Genomic DNA, 21,903 nt, shown 5'->3' with positions numbered 1-21,903 from the left:
GTTTGTGCAGTTATAAAAAAAAAATGTGCAATTCTGCATATAACTTTAGCTCTTTAGCTCCGTGCAGTTGGTAGTTACTAATTATGCAGATTAACAACTGTCAAATTTCAAGGGTGTTAGTGTTAAGGTTCAGAGGTTAGAAATCAATCAAAAACATAAGAAATGTTGCAATAGGCGAAATGCGTTCGGGTTTTTTGCAGTTATACTAAGACACATGTCATTTTAACCAGCTTCAAAATATTAATAATGCTTTGGAACTATACATAGCTCTGACGCCCTTACAAATCGTTTGAACAAAAATGTCGACAAACCTCGAAGTTGAACCAGGGGCAGCTTCTGAAAGCGTCCTCGTGACAACCGATTCGTTTGAAAATTTTGATCATATGAGTTCAAGTCTTGAAGAGATAAAAAATTTAAATGCAATTGCGGAAAATGAAGAATCAAATGTAGAAAACAGCAATGTCGAGACTTTTGATGAAATCACAGAAAATGTGTCTGTTAACAATGAGGAAGATGATTTTATACAGTCTAAAGAATGGGCAACAAGAAAAAAACATGTTTTTGTACTCAGCTTAGCAGGAAAACCAATTTATTCAAGGTAAATAAGCTTAAAAGTAATTTTTTTTAATCATCACCACATTATAGATATGGAAATGAAGATAAACTTGCTTGGTTATTTGGTGTAATGCAGACATTGGTCAGTTTTGTCCAGTCTAATGATGACACCATTAAAAGCATACATGCTGGAGATACTAAATTTGTATTTTTGATCAAAAAACCTTTAATTTTAGTTGCAGTCTCAAGGACACATGAAAGTGTCAGTCAGCTATGTTCACAATTAAAGTAAGGTACATTTCATACTTATAAATGAACTTTCTGACAGTGTTTTTTGTAGTTATGTATTTAATCAAATAGCCAGTGTGTTAACTTTAACTAGACTGAATAAGATTTATGAGCAGCGTCAGAATTATGACTTAAGAAGGCTGTTAGCTGGAGTTGAAAGACTTATAGATCACCTGTTGGATCTTTCAGAAATAGAGCCCTCTTTTACACTGGGAGCTGTACAGTGTTTGTCATTAGCTTCTTCTGTCAGAGATAGCATTAGTTCAGCTATTGTTGGAGCTTGTAGTAAAATAAAAGTAGGTGTACAATGGGTAAAAACCTTAAGTTCTAGTGTCCATACATGATGCTATATTCCCAATGGTCTATTTATTAAACTGGGTTATCAATTATTATGTTCTGTTGCAACTGCCCATGCATGTTTTTAATTACTAGTTCCACATTATATTTGAACTGATAAAAAGACTTACTTATTTAGGGCAGAAGGTTGTTAACAATTGATTATCATGTAGATCAATGTGATGCTCTAGAACTTGTAAATTAAGTCATCTTTATCAACTATCATAATTATTTTTTTCAGAATTTAGTTTTTGCGATATTATTGGCAAACAACAAACTCATTACATTAGTACGTATGAAAAAATATTGCTTGCATCCAGCTGATCTCCATCTAATATTCAACTTAGTCCAAGCCTCTGAAAGTTTAAAAACAGCAGAAAGTTGGACTCCTTTATGCCTCCCAAGATTTGACGCCAGTGGTTTTTTATATGGTCACGTATCTTATCTAGCAGAAGACTGTCAAGCATGTTTACTCCTGCTCACTGTAGAAAGGGACGTTTTCTTTACTTTGAGCGAAGCTAAACAACGTATAGTTGAAAAACTAAGACGCAACAACTGCCTGGAGGCTATTAATGAATCATTGAATGTGAAAGAAGAAACTTGCATTGTCGCGGGTTTTCCTGAGCTTAGACATTACTTGTACAAGTGTAAAAGCACGGCACAGTTCTACCAACCAAGTTTGAGCCCACCGTATACCAAATACCACGAAAAATTAAGTAATCTCTACAAAAGAGCACATCAGTTGCTACATTGTTCAACAAGACCGTTGAAATTATTGTTTGAAAAAAATTCTGATGAGGCTATTTTGGCATGGGACACACGAGGATTTGAATTATATGTAGTTTTTGAGCCGCTAATTGATACAAATAGTGCTATTGGCTCAGTAGGAAGGCTTTTAAACTGGATTAAGAAGAGAGAGGAGAAGTTGTTTCATCTCAATGCCCCCACTTTTTAAGTTTCTTATAGTGTAATTTGTATATATTATAAATATGTAAATTTTCAAGAAGAGTTAAAAGTATAGGATTATAATCTGTGATATTCACAACCCTAAACTTGTTGATGTATTTAACTGACTTAATTGTACAAAATATATCCAAAAAAACATTAATGGTAGCGATCCCTGTCTCTTTTTCTGTCTTTATCTTTACGGTCCCGCTCTTTCTCCCTGTCTTTCTCTCGCGTTCGGTCTTTTTCCCTATCTCGTCTTTCTCTTTCTCGTTCTTTATCACGTTCTTTGTCACGATCACGCTCCCTTTCTTTTTCCTTCTTGTGTCGTTCTTTACTTCTGCTTCTGTGACGCTCTCTGGATCTGCTGCGTTCACGTTTCCTCTCTCTTTCCTTCTTTTCTTTGGGCTTTTCTTCAACCAGCTGGTACTTGTTATCCTCTTCCAATTCAATTTCTTCGTCTAAATCATCTTCAAGCGCCGACACTTTGGCTTCAATTTCATTGCTTTCTTCTAGCACATGTCGTTTTTGAACACGCGGCAAAATTACGTCGCAAACCTAAACAAGGACTGATACTCACTGCTAACTTGAAAAAACACACTTACCCTCTCTTCTCTCAACAATTCATCAATAAATTCATCCATATGAACAATTTCAAAAGTAGCCTGACGATTTTGTCGCCGTAATTTCCTGTTGTCATTGTACAATGGCTCAAGGTATTTGTAGCAATCTAGAGAAGATCCAGTTAGTCTCATATAAAATGCTCCCAAGGCTCTGACATATTTAAACTCTTCATTCTTGATGAACTCAACCACAATATCTTTCTCTGGTTGAATTTGGAGCATTTTTAACGTCAAACATAAAAATGGGGTTGGTTTTATGTTACCCCCAAAAACACCTCCAACAAAACGCAATTCCATTGCTTTATCCACCAAAAGTTCGGCGGTAAGAGCAAAACATTCTTCTTTCCAATATTTTGAGTCATATATGCGGGAACGTATAATTTTTTCCACCAAGTATTGTGGGTTAGTACCGTGAATTGATTTCGCATCTTTCACAGTCCTATTTGCCATTTTGTAAAATACCTTCGCACTTTTAAAACCTCAACAAACTATTCTAACCAAAATTATCAAACATTAAAAGTGAGGTTAGATTTAGGTTTTTATCTAAGATACCACTACAAAAACATATAAATCACCAAAACAAAAGTTTGAAACGTCACTTGTTGACATGTAACCTATCAATTTGTGAAAATTTTCCAAACAAATAATTATAAAATGATTGAAGTGAGCGCTAAGCTGCTACACGGTCACGTCTTTCTTTCTGGTGAAGCTGTGGAATGTAGCATTTCGTTTAGTCATCCATCCTTGGCTTCTCACAGAGTGTCTCAGAGTCATACAGATGTTTTTGAGAGTCTAGCCTGGGCTGCTGCTCAAATCCACTGCCAATGTTTTACAGATTCTAAAATACAAAAAGATACAGACAAGACTAATTTACAACTAACATTTGCTGACACCTCATTAGGAGCGTCCAGTCATGATTCAGGTCAGATCGAGATTGCGACAAAACCAAAAATTCTTTTTTGCGATTTGCGATTATCACCAGGGCAAACAAAGACGTGTAAGTAAATTTAAAATAATAATATTTAGAATTTGGACATCCATTAGACTTACATCAATATATGAAATAAAATTAAATCAAAATGAAAAATTACAAATTTTCTTTTTAGATATTTACAGAGAAAAAATTCCAGCTGATTCTCCACCCTCTTATCGAGGACAATTGGTTAAATATTCTTACAAAATCATAATTAGCACCCAGAGAGTAAATCACCCTGTAAAATTTTTGAGAGTTCCAATTAGAGTGTTACCTTTATGTGAAGTGTCTCTCAATGAGGCTGGAGCACTATGCAATGAAACTACAGAGGAACTCACCCCAACAAATCCATTTTTAGAAATTAGGCAGAAAGAAACTTCTCTGGATATATCTTTACAAACTCTGCAAGTAATGTGTATGTTCAGTTATGTCAACAACAGTTTATTTATATATTTTTAGAACATAACAGCAAGGCGTAATCCTAACTTTTATATGATATCAAACACTTGGGGCAAAGTAGCTCGATTTTGTCTGTTTAAACCAGCTTACAAATTAGGGGAAGATATAATAGGCACATTTGACTTTACTGTGGCTACAGTTAACTGTGTACAAGTATCAGTTTCCCTGCAGTGTGAAGAGGAAACCACCATTGATATAAATAAAGAAAAATCAAAACAAGTCAGAATCCTGACATTTAGCAAACATCATGAGGTTTGTTTGGGGTACAAATACACTCAACTCATTTTACCAATTCCACTTCATGTTACCCCAGCGTTTAGTACACAATTGGGTAAAAAAAAATAATATTGTTCATTTCAGAATTTTGAGATTTTGTTTTTGTAGTTACACTGAAATGGAGATTACATTTTGAATTTGTTACGAGTACAAGTAAAGAACTGGAGCCTCCTGGGCTAGATCAGTTGGATTGGCAAGCGCCATCTGAGATTCCCATTGAAACTATGGTTTGGAGCTTACCCATAAGGCTGTACTCTACAACTCCCGTTCATGTGGCACAAGGTGTTCAAAGTAACACTGTCCACAGATTAGTGATAAGGTAAACAAGTTTGAAAACACTTTATGTAAATGAAATAAAAAAATTTATTTATACAAATAATATATACTTGTCGAGATCAGTTTAATATTAGTATATTAAAAAACGAGTTTCATAAGGAAGTGTTTATTACATGAGTCCAGTTTATAAAAAAAACGAGTCGCGCAACGCGAGTTTTATAAAGGACGAATGGAATAAACGCCTTATGAAACGGTTTTTTTTTTATACAATTTTTTTTTATTTTGCACCGGTTGAGCCGTTTTTAAATCAAAAGTAAGAATTTTAAAATTATGATCGTTGGCAAAAAACAGTTGAAACACTTGTCGACTTTGGGATATTCCCGCGGATTGGCTGACGCTGCCAGAATCCTGTACGCTTTAGAGAGGCGTCTGGCAGGTTTTGTGACATTTCAAATAGTACCAACACGATAACCGTAAATTGTACTATCGCTATTATAGAGCCGCTTTCAGTTGTTATACTGTTTTTGGTGCTTTAATATATCAATTTGTCCTCAACAGGTATACTTTAATACTTATGCAAGAGTTGAATAAAACATGTTGGTTCTTTATTAAAATATTTATTATTAACAATGCTTTCCCATACACAAGTTTTACCCAAATAAAAAAACATGTCAAATAAATGGCTAGTTGAAATAATAATGGTAATATAAATGTCAATTTAAATCATATATGAAAAAAGTAGATAGGACCTATAAAAACGCCGAATGTATTTACAGGGACAATAAACTGAAGAACTTCATAAAGTCTAGTTGCAAAAATACAATCTAATTTTATGAACTATATATAAAGTTCTAAGTACTCTCAGCTTTTGCTAACCTCAAGACATGCAATATCACTTCGTCCACTGTCTGGTTGTTCAATAGAGACTTGACAGCTTCATCATCGATAACTACGGTAAACAATAATTTGGCATTCTCTCTCATTCTCCCGATGTAGTCAAAATCTTCTTCCGAAGCCGGCTTGTGTCCACATCTCTTGATAACCGAATCCAAAATTTTATCAACGGGGGCGTCGGGAAATCCAAAATCTTGCAGGCACGCTTCATCGACCAGAATAGTCAACAGTTCCTTGATCGACTCCGTCAAAGTCAGTTCATTCCACACCATATTTTCGGTCAAACTTCCCTGATTCTTAGCCACCGCTTCCGTGGCAGCGTTCAGCAGCTGCTGCTGCAACCTCTTCTTTTCCGCACTCGCCATGATGTCCTCCAGCACGTCTCGGTGACGAGCGCGCATGTGCCGCATCAAACAATCTTGTCGGATGAAAGCGCGACCGCAAGTGTCGCAACTGCACGGGGGTTCTTTGCGATGCGTTAGCTGATGGATCTTGAGAGACGACTTGACGGCAAAGGATTTGTGACAGACGTCGCATTCAAAAGCTGAACACGAACATTGTTAACATAGATCATCACGAATCAGAGGAATTACTCACGCCTTTCGCCGGTATGCGACAAGAAATGTCTGGCCAGATCCTCCTTTCTGAAGAACGTTTTGTCGCATTCTGTGCACGTCATGGGTTCGGCGCCCTCGTGCATGTACTTGATGTGAGTGGTTAGTCTCAACTTTCGGTTGAAAGCTCGATTGCAATGGGGGCAGGTGTAGGCATTCTCGCCGGTGTGATGGAAAATGTGAGCACGGAGTTGAGAGGCTTGGATAAAAGACTTGCCGCAAAATTGGCAAGAATGAGGTTTTTCACCTGTGTGGGTGCGCATATGACGATTCAGAGTTTCTTTAGCGGCAAATCTGTTATGACACTGAAAAATAAACATTGTTGCAAGATTGAAACTTCCAACGATAAATACAAAGAATTCTAACACTGGCAATTTTGTTTGTTAATAAATTATTAGTAAGTACGTGATCGTTACACGCATTTGGAAACCACCCCTACCATTGGATGACACTTGCAAGCCTGACGTCAGCTTTGACTTAACAAAAAGTTGAAAGGTACTTAAGTGACGCAAGCTCATATTTTATGATAATTGCTCAAAATACGAATTATTTATTATTCGATTTTGTGCTTGAAAATAAACCAAATAACGAACAAATTGCTTTATGCAGTAAATCACAAGCAAAACTCTTAAAACATTACTACTGCCATCTAGGATTATATCTTTGGGAACTATACCTCTTTACAAGCATAGGGCCTCTCTCCTGTGTGCATTCTTCTGTGTTTCTTCATGGCACCACTTGATGGAAATCTCTTAGGGCACAAATCACAGGGATATGGTTTCTCCCCTAGAAATTTCTTTCAGAAACACTACAATAATGGTTATAAAAACAGACCTGTGTGAGTTCTAATATGAATATTGAGCAGTGCAGAACCATGGAACTCTTTTTGACAATATTCACAAAAAAAGACTTTCTTTCTTTTCATTTGGCCTGCATGAGCTCTCAAATGATCTGCCAGATTATCTTTGCGGTGAAATACCTTGTTGCAAACCTAATAAAAAAAGAAATCTGTATTAAAAGTTAGTGTACAAAAATTAATCAGCACCTTGCACACAAATGCTTTTCTGGGAGCTCCATTACATCCTGTCTGGGCAATGTGTCTGTCCAAGTGATACTTTCGTGTAAACTCTCTGCTGCAATCTGGACATTTGATACACTTTGATAGTGGATGAACTTTCATGTGTTCAATTAGTTGTTCCTTTTGCTTGAAATCTTTTCTGCATTCAGCACATTTGTAATTATTATCTTCACAATGTTCAATGCTATAGTGACGATCTAAACTGTTTTGTTGCACAAAGAGTTTATCACACTTCTCACATTTAAAATCTCCAATCTAAAAAATGAATCATTAATTCTACTGTTAAAAATGTAATGTGTTTTGAATACTGTATGAGCTGAATCTACAGGTTCACCACAACACGGACACAATTGGAAAGTTAAGGGATCTTTCAAATCTTCCTCTTCTGCATGGTTTACAGTGATGTGTCTTTTGAGCCCCTACAACTTTAATGTAATTTTCAATTTAACACAAATCTCCTTACCAACTTACAGCTGTAGTTTTAAATTTTCGTTGACACAAATCACATTCATAATCACCACCTTCAAATTCCTGTGGATCTATGTAATCTGGCTGATCATCAGGATCATCTTCAGCTTCTTCCACTTCATCAATATATTCTTCTTCATAATCCATTGAATTTGATTCTTCCACTTCTGCTGATGACAAGTGCTCTTCACCTTCATCTTCTTTAGCATTACTAGTTTCATCTTCTGTTACAACTTTTTCTTCAACAACTGTAGCCTCTTCATATTCAATGTTGTTATAATCCCCTTCCCTATTATCAAATAATGCAACAAATTTTACCAACACTAAAGAGAAACAATAACATACTCAATAATATACGTGTGAATCACATCTTCCTGTACACTGTTAATGTGCAGATTTCCATCAGAATTATTTTCAATGTACTCGCCGAAAACTATGGGGATTTCCTCATTCTCCATGGAGATATTTTGCAGGACAACAGTTTCTTCAGTTTTTTGGGGGGATATTTCATTTTTAATGGTCAAAGATTCATCCATTTGCTACAAAAGGCAACAAACATTAATTCACGTCCACCATCATAAAGGTTAGGTTTTAAATGTTATTTTTTCCTTGTTTACAATGTGTTATTTACAAATCTGTTTACAAATAGGGAGAAAATGGTGACACTCAATGCAACCGAGTCTGTGGCAAGCCTAAAATCGCTCTCTCTTTATCAGTTAATTACCATTAAAGAAAACGAAAACCATTCTTAATTGTTATTGTTGAAATGTGCCAATCTACTTTTAGGAGTGACTACATAAAACTAATTTTTAATAGGACAAATGTGGAGGGTCGAATTGTAATAAATTATGGTTACTTACGCCCCTGAAACGTCGTCAACCGCTTTATCATGCGTATGCATAAAATGGAGGCGGACTATTTTCCAGGCGCGTCCAAATGTCAATACGCATGACAATTTTCTATCGGCAATTTTCGACAAAAGCCCACGACAATGGACGAAGTTTTCAAATACTTAACAATAATTGTTGAATAATATTTTTTTATGTACAATTTTGTTCTTTTAACTTAAAAAACTTTAAAAACTCTGATAGTTAACTGTTGACCATTCATTAACAGTAAAAAAAACGACTGAGATGAAGAATTAAATTATGTTGGTATTGATTTTATTTATTTATTTAATATTATGCAGTTGTCGGCGCTGAATCAAGTTTTGTTGTCATTTGTCAACTTGTCATGTTTGTACGTCATTTAACATTTACAGTGTCTTAAGAGGTTGTTTTTTACAATCTATTTATTAATGCTTTCTAGTATTGTAAATAGTAAATAATCAATTAGTTGGTAGTGGAACTAGTGTAAATTTGTACGTCAATAATCACGTATGATGTAAGTATCACAAATATTCTTATGAGATCAGAGGTGTTGTCTAACGGTACAATCAGTTTTATAGCTGAATTTGTTTAAAAAATACTGTAAACTCTTTTAATTGTTAATAAAATATAGTCTATGATTAATAAGGAATTTTTCACCTGTATAAAAATTTAATTATAATAAAATATTTAACGTTCACACTGTATTGTTTATTGAAAGTTTTAATTTATAGCTGTTTAAAAAAAATCAAATAAAAATGGATGGACAGGGGCCAGAAGTGACGTTTCTTTTTCAATTTGGATTAATCAGAGATGCAGTCACAGTTCCAGTGTCATCTTTGAATCTCAAAACAATTAAAGATTTAGCTTGTAGCTTTATTAATTCAAAAGTAAGTACTGCAGTATGGACACTTATTTCAAATATTAATAAACAACTTGTACATTTAGATACCTGATCATGGAATAAACAGATTAGAAGATCGTTTACTTCTGTTCCGTCATGAATACAACTCGAATAATATATTGCAGTTCATCAATTCAGCTTCAGAGATTGTAGATGAGACATTAATTGAAATTGTCTTGACAGGAAAAGGTATATTTTTATTTGGCACAATTTATGTCAACTTTATTAACACCAATTTCAGTGATGTCTTCTTCTTCTGTCCCAGAAATCACAATAGTCAGACCACATGCTCTCTCTGTTCATTCTTACAAGACTCCAACATTTTGCGATTTTTGTGGAGAAATGCTGTTTGGACTTGTTCGTCAGGGTCTTAAGTGTGAAGGTGCCTATTTTCAAACTATACTATCTGAAAAGATGTTACACTGCTATTTTAGGATGTGGTCAAAACTATCACAAGAGATGTGTGGTCAAAGTTCCAAATAACTGCTCATATACTTTGTTGGAGGACAAACAGAGGAGAAGGTCAGCAACACTTCAAGTGCCCAGAAGTCCTTCAGGAGGGTCCAATTCTTCTCTAGCTTCTGCCAATTCAACACAAACAGAGGATAGTGGCTTGGTAAGGCTTGCTAATTTTTTTACTGGGGGAGTGAGTCTTAAGGATTAACTTGATCAGATGTAGCAGTATTCCATCACATTCCAGATTTTTTTTATTATTATCATCACTGAAAGATCATAAGTTTTCGTGCATGTAATTGAGCTACTGCATATGTTGCTGAAAAGTATAATAATCATTTGTTAAGAACAAGTACTGGTAATTTTCTGAAATATAAACAAATAGCAACAGTTCTGAGGAGTTTCTATACCTCAGAAAATTATTTGTTTAATTTAAAAAATTATGCCAAGTATTTTTTAACATATCAGTATTAATCAAATATGACTGCAAGACTGCCCCCCAAGTTCTTTTTATCTTTGTTTATGGGGTGATGAGAGAAATTGGTAATTAAAGTTGATTAACACTTTTCAGTTACATTTGCAGGCTTTCATTTTTGATTTTAACATTGATTCAAATATGGTTGACGTAACAATGCTGTACTACCAATAAATGTTACATAAAGTGTTATTGATTTTACTATTTCAAATAAATAATATGAGCATGTCCATGAAAACTATTAAATTTTATGTTCAATAAGTGGGTACTGTAGTACTTAATGTTTTATAGTATTTTTACGTTTTTTTATGTCCTTTATGAAAAGACATTTTCATTGATGCTGTTTTACTGTTAAAATTTTTGTTGTAACTTAATTCCGTCCATGTCATTTTGAATCGCCTCATTAGTGGTGAAGGTTTTCGATATTGTATTATTTTATTTTTATATGTATTTTTTTTTCAATATATTTTATTTCATACATTTTTTGTTTTATTCGAAAACCATCAAAACATAAATTACCTTCACTCCAGGACAATCACATCGATGACGCACCTGCAAGAATCATCCCTTACATATTTTCTATAATAACAATAATAGAATATTGCAGTTCAGATCATTTACTATTTTAGTATAAACCAACACAGTAATTTCATTAAGAAATCGATTATTTGTGAAATTTTTATTACATATGATATCTCTATATGATAAAACCTTTATGCACGCGTGAGATTTTCAGTTTCAGGCGCAGAACAGGTCACCGTCCCTCGGGGGGCGTCCGGCGTGGGTAGAAAAAGAAATGTCGAGTAGAGTAAAGATCCCGCACACCTTCGTTTTACACAGTTATACCCGACCAACAGTGTGTCAGTACTGTAAGAAATTGTTAAAGGGACTGTTTAAGCAAGGCTTACAGTGCAAAGACTGCAATTACAACGCGCACAAAAAATGTCTTGACAAAGTACCCAAAGACTGTACTGGAGAACTACCGAAAGATACCTCCTGTAATTACGATTACGCCGAAAGTTCGGCTAGTAATGACAGTCAGTACAACATGACCCTAGTAGAAGACGACCACGAAGCCGAAAAATTGAATGGTGCTAACAAATATATTGAAGTTATTCCAGTTCATGATGATGACAACGATTCAATTCCTTCCAGGTGAGGCTGAGAAAATATGATAGTTGAGACGTAGAAAAAACATGTTACAGTTGTAGTTCTTCTTCCTCTCCTAGTGCCAACATTCCGTTACAACGAATAGTTCAGTCTGTGAAACACACCAAGAGAAGAGGATCCAAGGTGATCAAAGAGGGCTGGTTAGTACATTTCACGAATAAGGATCGGCTGGTGCGACGCCACTTCTGGCGGCTGGACACCAAGTCCATTGTTCTATTCCAAAACGACCACAGTTCGAAATATTACAAAGAGATACCGCTGTCGGAAATATTAGCGATCGATTCTGCCCGAATTAAGCAAGCCGGTACGAGACGAAACATTTTCGATAGTTTGATTCTTAAAACTGGATTATATTGCAGAAGTTATGCATTGCTTTGAAATTAGGACCGCAAATGTCGATTATTTTGTGGGTCAAGATCCTTTGTACGATCTCCAAGACGGAAATAATGTCAATTTGCCTCCGCCCGATAGTGGAATAGGCGCGTATTTAGCCAAAAGTTGGGAAACTTCCATCAGACAAGCATTAATGCCCGTCACAGCCAATCCAAGTGAGATTTTTCTCTGTTTAAACGTGTGTTGCGAGGAAACTAAATCGGGATTATTTGTTAATAGAACCTGAAGAATCAAACGAAAGTGAAGAACACATTATGGACATGAGCCAAATTTATCAGATCTACCCTGATGAAGTTCTGGGTTCAGGACAGTTTGGTATTGTCTATGGCGGAATTCACAGAAAAACCACGAGACCTGTAGCTATTAAAGTAAGTCGTTCGTATTTTTCCTAAAAATTTAAATTGCAGTACTAATTTCATTTTTAGGTGATTGACAAATTAAGGTTTCCAACTAAACAGGAAGCACAGCTGAAAAATGAAGTTGCAATTTTGCAAAATTTATCCCATCCAGGTGTAGTCAATTTAGAACGGATGTTTGAAACACCTGAGAGAATATTTGTGGTTATGGAAAAATTGAAGGGTGACATGCTAGAAATGATATTGTCCCACGAAAAGGGACGGTTGACGGAACGAGTTACAAAATTTTTGATAACACAAGTAAGACTCCCTTTTTTTTCTATTTATACATTTTGTTTTTGAATTTTAAGAAAAGTTGACAAAAATCGAAATTTATTTTTAAAATTTTGGGTGTTTTATACTTTTTTATTTTGTATAATTATTGTATACCACAACCTGCTGTATTATAACCGGCCTGTTCATTTAATTAAAAATGCATTATGAAAATATTTCCGAGAAAAAACCAATTTCCACCGATGAGGGCGCCACAAAACGGACGTTTCACTAAAAATAATAATCAATACGCAATATAGCAAAGAACAATAACAACACTACACACAAAAACAACAGACAGTAAGGAAAAAATTCACGAATTTAATTTCAAAGCAGCAAAAAGCTTCAAATTCAAAATGTCATTTGAACAAGAAAAATTCTCGGTGACGGTAACAAAAACTTAAGCTGAATAATATCCCCAAAAAGCGCCAGTTTAGTAGCGCTCTGCGGGGATCACCCAAACTACACTTTTGAACAGGTCACGTGTTCAGGCAAGAGTGCCTGTAAATGACGAGTTTTTCATGCTATTTTTTATAATTTGCATATCAAATACATGTTTTTTACAAATAATAGTAGTTTAATTAACGAGTTCGTGTGTAAATTCGTTTCACTCGCGTTTTAAACTGGCCCACTCATGCCAAAAAAAAGCCCAATTTACACACGAACGAGATGAATACAACGTTTTTTTAACTAGAGAATTTTGTGACAGTTTGTGACACTTATTCCAAAGTTGGTATTTAAAGTAAAATTTTAAATTTGAATCTAGACTAAACATAATTGTCTTTTTTCGCAAGTGAAATTGCAATTAAAAAAAAAATTTGCTGCCGGCAATGTGTTACCAATTGAAAAAAGTCTCTAGATTTCGGATGTGTTAATGGTTTATTAACGCATTCAAAATGAATGCGTTAACAGCTTTGTTAAAACAGCAAATTAGGAAAATAATATTGCACCTCGTGAGAAAGACTTTTCCTTTATTGTGCTTTTTTTTATCTAGATATTAATTGCCCTGAAGCACCTGCATAGCAAAAATATCGTCCACTGTGATCTAAAGCCGGAAAACGTTCTTTTAAGTTCAGACGCAGAATTCCCTCAAGTCAAACTTTGCGATTTCGGTTTTGCTCGAATTATTGGAGAAAAATCCTTTCGCAGATCGGTAGTGGGAACACCCGCTTATCTTGGTAAATTTCGCATTCTATCAAACTCCACAATTCTAATACGTCTGATTTTACATTAGCACCCGAAGTCCTTCGAAATAAAGGATACAACCGCTCTTTAGATATGTGGAGTGTCGGCGTGATAGTTTACGTAAGCTTGAGTGGCACCTTTCCGTTCAACGAAGACGAAGATATTAACGAACAGATTCAAAATGCCGCTTTTATGTATCCGCCAAATCCGTGGAAAGAAATCTCATCGGATGGTAAACATTATTTATGATTTCAAAAATTCATTTCGTTGATTTTGACGTAATGTTGCAGCCATAGATTTGATAAATAACTTGCTACAAGTTAAACAGAGAAAACGGTACACCGTGGACAAGTCTTTGCAACACATTTGGTTACAGGTAAGTGCACAACAATCAGATAAATATATTTTAAAAAGGAAAATCGAAAACGTGCAGGATTTGAAAGTTACTGAAGTTTAAATTATCATCCTCTGTTTTTATTGTAATTAATTTTTCACTGAATTTTGAAAGGATTATCAAACCTGGTGCGACCTGAGGGTGCTCGAGAACCAAATAAATGTTCGATACTTGACCCACGAATCAGATGATGCGAGATGGGAACGATACAGGGCGGAGCTCTGACCTGAAAAAGGTTGGCTTCATAACGTCAAAAAGTGCCTGCGAGGTATGAAGACATAGACAGCTCAAATGTACATGGAATTGGTATCGCACACGTTCGTTTCTCGATAAAATCGTCCTGTGATTCTAGATCGTAATAACGGAACAAGAATTTACCAAATGTAGTCACAGGTGTTTTATCGAAAACTATTTTTTTGAGCGAGCGACGACGCGACCGCTCGTTAAAATGAGTTGTACTGTTTATTTTTTATATTACGTTTTTACTTTATATTCTATTTTACGGTTGATTTTGACTTAATTATTTTTATACCGTCGTTAGGAAGGGCTAAGTTTTCTTAATTTGCATTCTAAATGGTGCAAACCGATACTTTCAAGGTAAATCGTATACCGAGTTTTCAATAGCAATGTAGTCTCCAAACTATCGGTTTGCATTTACGTTAACCTAGGTAAAGAATACTCAATATATTACTAGTTTAGTTGGTACGTAATTAATAAGGAAAAGTGCACAGTAGTAGGTATAAAAAGCTTTAATATTCGTACTGGATCTAATTCTATGTATTTATTTTTAATATTGGTAAGAATCTAAGTGTCATTACGTACTATCGTTACTCAACGTTTAACTTATTTTAAATTTATACGACACTGTCAACGCTGCTATTCACTTACTCGTCACTTTTCGTAGAGATTTCCAGATTTTATTTCTGAAAATAAGAATTTCTTGATCAACTGTGATAACTGTTTTAGGGCAACACGATCTAGAAAGCATTCGGATTTTAGATCTGATTCTGATCTAGACCTTTGTTGCAATAGAACAGTGTGAGAAAAGATGATCCTAGTCACAAACTTATGATCCATGTAGCATACTCAGTCCAAAATTGAAATTTTTTTATATAATAAATGACATCTCTTAAGCTAAGTTTGCAATAAAATCTCCTTTTACTAAATTCGAATTCACCAAACAGAACGCGTCGAATAGAGATGTAGAAAATTTAATTTTACGGGAAAGACTAGTTGCAAGTAAGAAACCACTTAAGATTATTTTAAATGTCGCACATAGGTTGGTGTAACCCAATTCCTTAATTTAAGAACAGTTTAAAGTAAGTTTTATAATAAATTTAGCACAATGTCGCATATTTTCCTTGTTGATGAACACTTTAAATGTTATGGGACACTAACACACTAATTTTTACGCAAAACAGACTAGTTGTGTGGCGTTTGTAGTATGAACGCAACGAAGCGGTTTAGATGCTAATTTTATACATTTATGTCAATGTCGACATCAAATTCTTAAAATTGATCGGTAAAAAACTGATGGTTTTGATGGAAAATATTCGTTCCAAGACGCGAAACAATAAATAATTTAAATTTTACCTGAGATAAAATCAAAAAGGACGTTGACATTGATCGATGCATCCGTAAAATTTTTGTTTAAACCGCTTGGGGGCGCTCGAAGCGCCCTACAATTTTACTTAATACTATTAAAATACTTCTCACATTTAATCCTTGCAAAAGTTAATTTAGTCTGTATCTAAAAACTCAGTTGGAAGGAGATTTCACCAGCGCTGATTAAATTTAACGGTAAATGTGACTGTAGCAGTCTTTCTCATAAAGCAACGATTTATTCTAACAAATCGATAAATTTAAGGGACGTTGATGAAAGCTGCCTCAGATGAATTACTTTGTGATTGCAGCCTTGACGAGACTTTGTATTTCCTGGTACTTTGATCCTGTTAAACTTTAGCCAAAAGATAGTGGCCTTAGAACAGCTGAAACTGTTAAATCACGTGTTGCTTCCAAAATGCAGACCTCTTACACATTCTTAAATTCGTCAAAGTATTGGGGAATGAAAGTAGTTATTGATTAGGTACTCCATAAGGTTGTGTTTGTTGATATTATAAATAAATCTCGCCAAATAATTTGAATCTCAAGTAGGGACTTATTCCACAATTGTTTGACCTGATCTTGTGATGACAATAGAATAGTAGACCAATAGTATTGCACTTAAAAAAATTTGGCCTAATAAATGTGCTTCAGTATTGTAACGTTAAATTTTAGTAATTTGTTATTAAGTGTTAAGAACGGTTCTTTACTGACAAGGACTTGATTTTATTAATTGTATTTATATATTTGTATTATAGTGTTGGCTTGGTACAGGGAATTATATTTTATATTAAATGTACATGTATATAATATATACAAGTAATATTGTAGTTTTATTCGGCATACAGGACAAGGTCAATTTTCACGTCGGTTTCTGAGGTGGGCAGATCCTCGAGGACTTGTTCTTTAAACGCCAGTGCCACACATGCTGGCGGTTTCTCTTGACACTTCTTAATATTCGCCAGGAACTTGTCGTAGTAGCCGCCTCCGTGCCCCAATCTGAGTCCTTCGGATGTGAAAGCAACCCCAGGAACAACAATAAAGTCCAAACCGCCTACGTTTCCACCAATTATTTCGGACATTTTCGAATATCTATACTTACCAGTCTTAAGGGCATCTTCTCTGTCGTCTTTCAACTTGGGTTGCTTTATTCCCCAACTGGTAACAGGTAAAGTTTCCCAGTCCTCAATCGAACTTAATTTTACCATTTCCATCCCAATTTTACTGTATCTGTTAGCAGAGAAGTTTAAAGAATGTTATAAACCGCACATGTAGTTCTGTTACCTCGGCACGAAACATTCTTTTCCGCATTCAAATATTTTTCGAACAATTGGCTCAGTATCGATCTCATTATCTATACTTAAGTACGTCGAGACGCGTTTGCTGCTTTGAAAAGATGGTAAACTCAATAACTATAAAAATAACGTCTCGGACAAAATGTGGACACATTCGCGCTTTTACCTTTTTCAAAACCTCTCTGGACTGACGCAGTTTTTCTTCTTGACTTACAGTCGTCAGTTTTTCAGCCACCTGCTTCCTTATAGCCGCCTTAGCAGATGCTTGAGTCGCCATCGTAGCACACCGTGATAGCAAAGAAGAAAGTGTTTGGTGACCTTTGGAGATAAGATTCTAATTAATCATAATTACAAACCCATACACTTTTGATGACCTCGTGATGTAACTTGTTTCGAATACTTTAGATTAATTTATTAGTAAATAATGAGCTCAATGAACGTAAGCGGATTAATGAAACGCAATTAGCCATTTCAATTAATTTTTTGTTGTTTGATTACCTATCGTTTTTTTTAACTGACCAATCATAGGTGTAAGTTGACTCAGAACGGTTTTTATATTCGAAATCAGCGTCCAATAAAAGTTAATGTACCTGAAACATTTGCACGACAATTGATTATAGCTGGAATTAGATTATTTTGAAAAAGGGGGAAATTGAAACCATAAAATTTAAATACGTACACGTGATATCAGCGATCAAATTATATTTTTAACCGGCGAACATGCGTACTTCTGGATACTACTTCGTTCCAAAAAAAGTCTTTCGTTTTATAATGGCTGTAATAACTGATAGTAAGTGGAATAGCTGATACCACTCTAAAACATTTCTTTCTTGATTACATTTCAATAATCCGAATACGTATGGGAAGTCCATTATCTTGTAATATCCTGTTGTTTAGATAATTTATTTAAATTTTCTGAGAAATACATAGTTCATCTGTATTGACCCGACCTTTTTGCAAATATTTAAAATGACATAATTTTATCTAATACACTATAAGTGATAATTTGTTACACTGTTTTCAATCCGACAACTTACCACTGTTAAAAAAAAATTCGGCATTCATACGTAATAAATTCAAGCGAATCAGTTAACGCGAAATTCATCTTGCTGCCATTATTAAATAATTTTAAAAATAATGCCGAAAAAATGTTTTACGGAGAATCAAGACAAAAAGAAAACAGTCCAAAACATCCTTAATTTACAATTACAACTAAAAAGTCTTTCTTAGTTTTCTTTTTAATAAAATAGAATTTCGTAACATTATAACTTAGAAGAAATACTACATACATTTACATAGCAGTTTTATATTTGACAGAGTACCTAGTTAAAAAGGGTGTAAAATGTTACAGTTTGTAAATTAATGAATAGACTCGAATTTGCGTATGAATGCAATTAAAATTTTTAATTGATGCACTGCAAAACATTGATTTTTATCTAAATCTAGTTCAACTGTACCAAACAAAATTAGCTTCATCCGTGTTCAAATTTAGTAATAATCACTTTAGAAACAATAACTGTAAATGTTGAAACAAAATTTCTTGAGAATTATGACTTGCTGTTCTTGCCATGATTAGGCAGTTCAGAATTTGCCGACAGTGGGCGTTACTAGTAGAAGTTGATAGGATTGACGACTGTTAGGGTTGTAGCATAAATAAACATATTTTCAATTTTTGTAACATGATTAACAACACTTTTTAAAGCAACCTTTGCGTCTGACGTGAAGAATGATATGTTCTTAAAATCCCACGGAATAGTAAGAAGAGTACGCTATAATAAGAGTCTTCAATACTTCAATCTAAAACTTTTCCAGGGCGGTATTTTCTAAGACTTGTATCTGTCCACAATTTTGATAGATATTTAAAAGCACTATAACTAAAAAGAGTAAGACATGCCACACTTTGTTACCTAATTCCGACAAACAATTCTACCTATATGGCGAAGACGAATGCCACATAAATTTACCGGTACCTATATGCCATTAAAATTTAACTGTTAAGTATAAAACACTAATTAATTTGACTCTGATTCTATTAAAATAAGTACAAAACAATTTTTTTACATGCTCGAATTCAGTATGAACTGTTGTTACATTGTTATTTTTTACACAACGTCATACTCTCAACTATACTATAATTACATAAAACAATATTGATTTTTATTTCATGTAGTTTTCCATTGCTTTTATACAATCCTTTTTACGGTACCTATTAGGTAATCTTTAAAATACTAAATACGTAGATATCATTGGTAGTAATGGCTTGAATGTGATAATCTCTTCTCTTTATTGTTTCCGTTGGGCTTTCAGAAACAACTTTACATTGAATGTTTAAAAAACGGAAATGTAGGTATAGGTAGGTGTATGGAGGACGTAAATATGTAACAGTGATTCAAAAGTACTGTTAATGAATATTTCCTCACGGATATTTCCAATGTCGGAAGATGTAACGATGAAATGATTAACGATGAAATGATGAAATGGAAGGAAGTAAATGAATTTGGCAGTAAATTTGCAAGTGTTTATTTTCGTCCAAAAAGTAAATTAACAGTATTATGGTGGTAATAGACATACCTTTCACACACCTGATGGTTTCTTTGTAAACTTGTGTAAATATTTGTGAGTTTGTGAGATTTTTCTTTCTTTCAAAATTTCCACATCACATATCGCATTGTGATGTTGAAACAACACTGCTCCTTTGTATTTTGCTGTACATGTTTAAATAGGATTCTTTAAATTATTCAAATTTGCTCTGTCAACGGTAAGGATTTGAGTACTTGTAAACAATCCTAATCGAATCAGTTTGAAAGTAAGTACATTAAAAACTTAGGAAACTTGTGCAAGGATAATTTGCTTTCAAGTTCGTCAATCTGATAGTGTACAAGATGTTTTTAGCTCCGAAAATGTATTTTTAGTCGAATTAGCTAAATAGTGGCGATAATGGTAAATAAATTCACAGAAATCACGTGCGTCGGCATTGCACGGTTGACGTTTGCGGCGGAACCAGCCGACGGGTCCGGTGTCAGCGAAAACGTCCGACTCGATCAGTCTGTTGTGAAATTTGTGGGGGAATGTGTTGTTCAAAAGTGTCGTGGAGTTCTTGCGATAAATAATTTTCTTCGACGCATGCCAGGGTAAATAAAATATTTACACCGCACCACAACTAAACACTTCGGCTGACAATTTAACTCGGTAATTTCGACACCCCATCAAAAATTCACACCGACAAATATTTTAAAAAATGTATTAAAACTTTTGTTGAAAATTAATGGAAATAAAAAAATTGTTGTTAGTTTTTATTTAAGGGGGTGATATTTTGCACTTGACATTTAAATTTCGTAGCGGGCGAGCTTTTTGCGCCCACACTACATTCAAAACTTTTTTGAGGTTATGTCGGTGATCTTCGCGAGCTTTGTGTATTTAGCGTCAGCGTGGTGGCTTTTTGAATATTAAATTATTTTTGCCCAAAAAGCTTTGGAAAAATTTGCTTTGGACTTACCCACGAAAATCATATTAGTCCTAGTTTCTTGTGGATATCGCACCTGAATTCGTATTGCACAACAGTGTGTATAAGGGATGAGTCAGTCTTGAGGCGCCTCAGGTGTAATGAAGTAATATCCTTAAGTAACAAGGTGGAGTTACTTGGTAGTGTTTATCATCAATTTATGCACGCTTTAAATTACATCGTTTGAAAAATCGGTTTATAAGGTCTTATTATCAAGGAGGGGCTACTTCCTGTTTTGAAAGCTAGATAACACCTTACCTTTATCCGATAACTTAATAATCAGTTTGCAAAGTTGGGTTTGTATTGAACTTATTGAAGCCATTTTAAAAATTATTCTGTGGCAATGTGTATTCGTTTAAATATCAACGTTCATGCCATGGTGATACGAGCGAGATTGATTCAAAACCAAAAACTTATATGACAAGACCAGAATAGAACGAACAGAATCAACAAGAGCTGAATTCATTTTTTAACTCTTTTAAAGCCATCACGAAGGATGTAGTGAGCAGTGTTGCCTTTTTAGTAGATCCAATTTGAGATTTTTATTACTTTACTAATCATGTTAGTAATTTTGAATTTGTGGCAACACTAATGTGCACAGTTAATGGATTTTTGGAGTTTTTTTTTCATGGGGATAATTTAATTATTAAATATTTCGTGTAATTATTGATAAATAAATCGTGAGAAATGCTTCAAATGACTTTACATTTGACTCGGTCGAGCCGCCTATGAATATTTCAACTCCTGGGATTAAAAGTGTTTCAAGTCCGGTTACAAAAAAAAAAAAACACTTCAACCGTTTCTATAGGCGCGATTTTCGATAAAAACATTTGATAATCTCTTAGAATTAAATTTCATTATTCGTTCATAAAGTTGCACGAATGTTCACTGATGTTTTAATAATTTGCATTTAATATTTATTCAAATTTAATCTGGCTAAACGTACGTAATGAGTAATGACTATAATTTATACAAAGTTGCGAAATTTATTCATCAAGTAACCCCAATGTTAAGATATTAATAAAATAAATAAAACGTGACCGTTGTATATTTATTCAGTATTTTAATTGTGTTAGAGTCATAAAACTTATTGGAATGCAGTACCTAATATTACGAGTATTTAATTAAAATTTTTGAATTATCTATTTTTTTAATAATATGTAATTACAATAAGCATTTTTAGTGTTGTCCATATTGTTGCATCAAGTCCA

At 34.3% G+C, this 21,903-nt stretch overlaps 7 protein-coding genes across 33 annotated transcripts in view; 4 read left to right on the top strand and 3 right to left on the bottom strand.

Moving 5' to 3' along the window:
• The first annotated feature begins 66 nt into the window (after positions 1 to 66).
• Mon1 (vacuolar fusion protein MON1 homolog) lies at positions 67 to 2,296 on the top strand. The gene is made up of 4 exons (XM_069038114.1): positions 67 to 598; positions 646 to 843; positions 896 to 1,139; positions 1,421 to 2,296. Exons 1-4 carry the CDS (start codon positions 300 to 302, stop codon positions 2,132 to 2,134), a joined length of 1,455 nt encoding a protein of 484 aa, XP_068894215.1. The 5' UTR covers positions 67 to 299; the 3' UTR covers positions 2,135 to 2,296.
• Positions 2,218 to 3,301, bottom strand: Prp38 (pre-mRNA processing factor 38). Its single transcript, XM_069038119.1, has 2 exons — positions 2,730 to 3,301; positions 2,218 to 2,682 (listed from the first exon to the last, which is right to left on the bottom strand). The coding sequence occupies exons 1-2, from the start codon at positions 3,195 to 3,197 to the stop codon at positions 2,284 to 2,286; spliced, it is 867 nt and encodes a 288-aa protein (XP_068894220.1). The 5' UTR covers positions 3,198 to 3,301; the 3' UTR covers positions 2,218 to 2,283.
• A 6-nt stretch (positions 3,302 to 3,307) lies between these two features.
• On the top strand, positions 3,308 to 5,345 carry LOC138123400 (RAB6A-GEF complex partner protein 2). The gene is made up of 4 exons (XM_069038117.1): positions 3,308 to 3,744; positions 3,854 to 4,128; positions 4,180 to 4,510; positions 4,564 to 5,345. Exons 1-4 carry the CDS (start codon positions 3,402 to 3,404, stop codon positions 4,776 to 4,778), a joined length of 1,164 nt encoding a protein of 387 aa, XP_068894218.1. The 5' UTR covers positions 3,308 to 3,401; the 3' UTR covers positions 4,779 to 5,345.
• Positions 5,333 to 8,740, bottom strand: LOC138123395 (oocyte zinc finger protein XlCOF6-like). 2 transcript variants are annotated; one of them, XM_069038112.1, is made up of 9 exons: positions 8,646 to 8,740; positions 8,131 to 8,324; positions 7,789 to 8,074; positions 7,626 to 7,736; positions 7,285 to 7,572; positions 7,074 to 7,230; positions 6,916 to 7,025; positions 6,223 to 6,544; positions 5,333 to 6,169 (listed from the first exon to the last, which is right to left on the bottom strand). In XM_069038112.1, exons 2-9 carry the CDS (start codon positions 8,319 to 8,321, stop codon positions 5,583 to 5,585), a joined length of 2,052 nt encoding a protein of 683 aa, XP_068894213.1. In that variant the 5' UTR covers positions 8,322 to 8,324; positions 8,646 to 8,740; the 3' UTR covers positions 5,333 to 5,582. The 2 variants fall into 2 exon arrangements, with proteins under 2 accessions (XP_068894213.1, XP_068894211.1); XM_069038110.1 differs by lacking the exon at positions 8,646 to 8,740 and adding an exon at positions 8,510 to 8,645.
• A 243-nt stretch (positions 8,741 to 8,983) lies between these two features.
• On the top strand, positions 8,984 to 16,718 carry PKD (serine/threonine-protein kinase D3). 6 transcript variants are annotated; one of them, XM_069038109.1, is made up of 14 exons: positions 8,984 to 9,168; positions 9,386 to 9,541; positions 9,600 to 9,744; positions 9,821 to 9,937; positions 9,990 to 10,171; positions 11,220 to 11,638; positions 11,695 to 11,957; positions 12,013 to 12,201; positions 12,266 to 12,414; positions 12,472 to 12,702; positions 13,709 to 13,892; positions 13,949 to 14,131; positions 14,190 to 14,275; positions 14,408 to 16,718. In XM_069038109.1, exons 2-14 carry the CDS (start codon positions 9,410 to 9,412, stop codon positions 14,516 to 14,518), a joined length of 2,391 nt encoding a protein of 796 aa, XP_068894210.1. In that variant the 5' UTR covers positions 8,984 to 9,168; positions 9,386 to 9,409; the 3' UTR covers positions 14,519 to 16,718. The 6 variants fall into 6 exon arrangements, with proteins under 6 accessions (XP_068894210.1, XP_068894209.1, XP_068894206.1 ...); XM_069038108.1 differs by having other exon boundaries at positions 11,689 to 11,957; XM_069038105.1 differs by having other exon boundaries at positions 8,985 to 9,168; positions 9,373 to 9,541; positions 9,797 to 9,937; positions 11,689 to 11,957.
• Mthfs (methenyltetrahydrofolate synthetase) lies at positions 16,620 to 20,882 on the bottom strand. Of its 5 annotated transcripts, XM_069038123.1 has the most exons (6): positions 17,870 to 18,018; positions 17,689 to 17,780; positions 17,357 to 17,508; positions 17,180 to 17,307; positions 16,998 to 17,125; positions 16,620 to 16,949 (listed from the first exon to the last, which is right to left on the bottom strand). In XM_069038123.1, exons 2-6 carry the CDS (start codon positions 17,714 to 17,716, stop codon positions 16,729 to 16,731), a joined length of 657 nt encoding a protein of 218 aa, XP_068894224.1. In that variant the 5' UTR covers positions 17,717 to 17,780; positions 17,870 to 18,018; the 3' UTR covers positions 16,620 to 16,728. The 5 variants fall into 5 exon arrangements, with proteins under 5 accessions (XP_068894224.1, XP_068894225.1, XP_068894227.1 ...); XM_069038124.1 differs by lacking the exons at positions 17,689 to 17,780; positions 17,870 to 18,018 and adding an exon at positions 20,687 to 20,882; XM_069038126.1 differs by lacking the exons at positions 17,689 to 17,780; positions 17,870 to 18,018 and adding an exon at positions 19,773 to 19,904.
• Trpm (transient receptor potential cation channel, subfamily M) overlaps positions 20,056 to 21,903 on the top strand; it is an 85,792-nt gene continuing 83,944 nt past the window's right edge. For 15 of the 17 annotated variants that reach the window (XM_069038101.1, XM_069038090.1, XM_069038097.1 and 12 more), the window contains exon 1: positions 20,056 to 20,321. The gene's annotated coding sequence lies outside the window, so the exon portion shown is untranslated. Of the gene's footprint in view, positions 20,380 to 21,903 lie in introns of all 17 variants that reach the window. The other 2 variants (XM_069038102.1, XM_069038085.1) reach the window with 1 other exon arrangement.

The sequence above is a fragment of the Tenebrio molitor genome, chromosome 2 (assembly GCF_963966145.1).
Source record: "Tenebrio molitor chromosome 2, icTenMoli1.1, whole genome shotgun sequence".
In the NCBI taxonomy this organism is placed as follows: Eukaryota; Metazoa; Arthropoda; class Insecta; order Coleoptera; family Tenebrionidae; genus Tenebrio; species Tenebrio molitor.
Note: the sequence above shows the minus strand (reverse complement) of the source record. Positions and strands in the feature narration are given on the sequence as shown.

What these genes read in the sequence shown, in the direction of transcription:
- Mon1 (XM_069038114.1), top strand. Translation starts at nt 300, where the DNA reads ATGTCGACAAACCTCGAAGTTGAACCAGGGGCAGCTTCTGAAAGCGTC. An exon ending in GGAAAACCAATTTATTCAAG is followed by an intron (nt 599 to 645) that starts GTAAATAAGCTT and finishes ACCACATTATAG; the next exon opens with ATATGGAAATGAAGATAAAC. An exon ending in CAGCTATGTTCACAATTAAA is followed by an intron (nt 844 to 895) that starts GTAAGGTACATT and finishes TGTTTTTTGTAG; the next exon opens with TTATGTATTTAATCAAATAG.
- Prp38 (XM_069038119.1), bottom strand. Translation starts at nt 3,197, where the DNA reads ATGGCAAATAGGACTGTGAAAGATGCGAAATCAATTCACGGTACTAAC. An exon ending in AATTGTTGAGAGAAGAGAGG is followed by an intron (nt 2,683 to 2,729) that starts GTAAGTGTGTTT and finishes GTCCTTGTTTAG; the next exon opens with GTTTGCGACGTAATTTTGCC.
- LOC138123400 (XM_069038117.1), top strand. Translation starts at nt 3,402, where the DNA reads ATGATTGAAGTGAGCGCTAAGCTGCTACACGGTCACGTCTTTCTTTCT. An exon ending in ACCAGGGCAAACAAAGACGT is followed by an intron (nt 3,745 to 3,853) that starts GTAAGTAAATTT and finishes TTTTCTTTTTAG; the next exon opens with ATATTTACAGAGAAAAAATT. An exon ending in AGCGTTTAGTACACAATTGG is followed by an intron (nt 4,511 to 4,563) that starts GTAAAAAAAAAT and finishes TTGTTTTTGTAG; the next exon opens with TTACACTGAAATGGAGATTA.
- LOC138123395 (XM_069038110.1), bottom strand. An exon ending in CTGTAGATTCAGCTCATACA is followed by an intron (nt 7,573 to 7,625) that starts GTATTCAAAACA and finishes TTCATTTTTTAG; the next exon opens with ATTGGAGATTTTAAATGTGA. An exon ending in GGCCCTATGCTTGTAAAGAG is followed by an intron (nt 6,545 to 6,915) that starts GTATAGTTCCCA and finishes TTTATTTTTCAG; the next exon opens with TGTCATAACAGATTTGCCGC.
- PKD (XM_069038105.1), top strand. Translation starts at nt 9,410, where the DNA reads ATGGATGGACAGGGGCCAGAAGTGACGTTTCTTTTTCAATTTGGATTA. An exon ending in AAACAGAGGATAGTGGCTTG is followed by an intron (nt 10,172 to 11,219) that starts GTAAGGCTTGCT and finishes TGAGATTTTCAG; the next exon opens with TTTCAGGCGCAGAACAGGTC. An exon ending in TGCCCGAATTAAGCAAGCCG is followed by an intron (nt 11,958 to 12,012) that starts GTACGAGACGAA and finishes ATTATATTGCAG; the next exon opens with AAGTTATGCATTGCTTTGAA.
- Mthfs (XM_069038123.1), bottom strand. Translation starts at nt 17,716, where the DNA reads ATGATTGGTCAGTTAAAAAAAACGATAG. An exon ending in CCAGAGAGGTTTTGAAAAAG is followed by an intron (nt 17,308 to 17,356) that starts GTAAAAGCGCGA and finishes TTATTTTTATAG; the next exon opens with TTATTGAGTTTACCATCTTT. An exon ending in AGAAGATGCCCTTAAGACTG is followed by an intron (nt 16,950 to 16,997) that starts GTAAGTATAGAT and finishes GTGGAAACGTAG; the next exon opens with GCGGTTTGGACTTTATTGTT.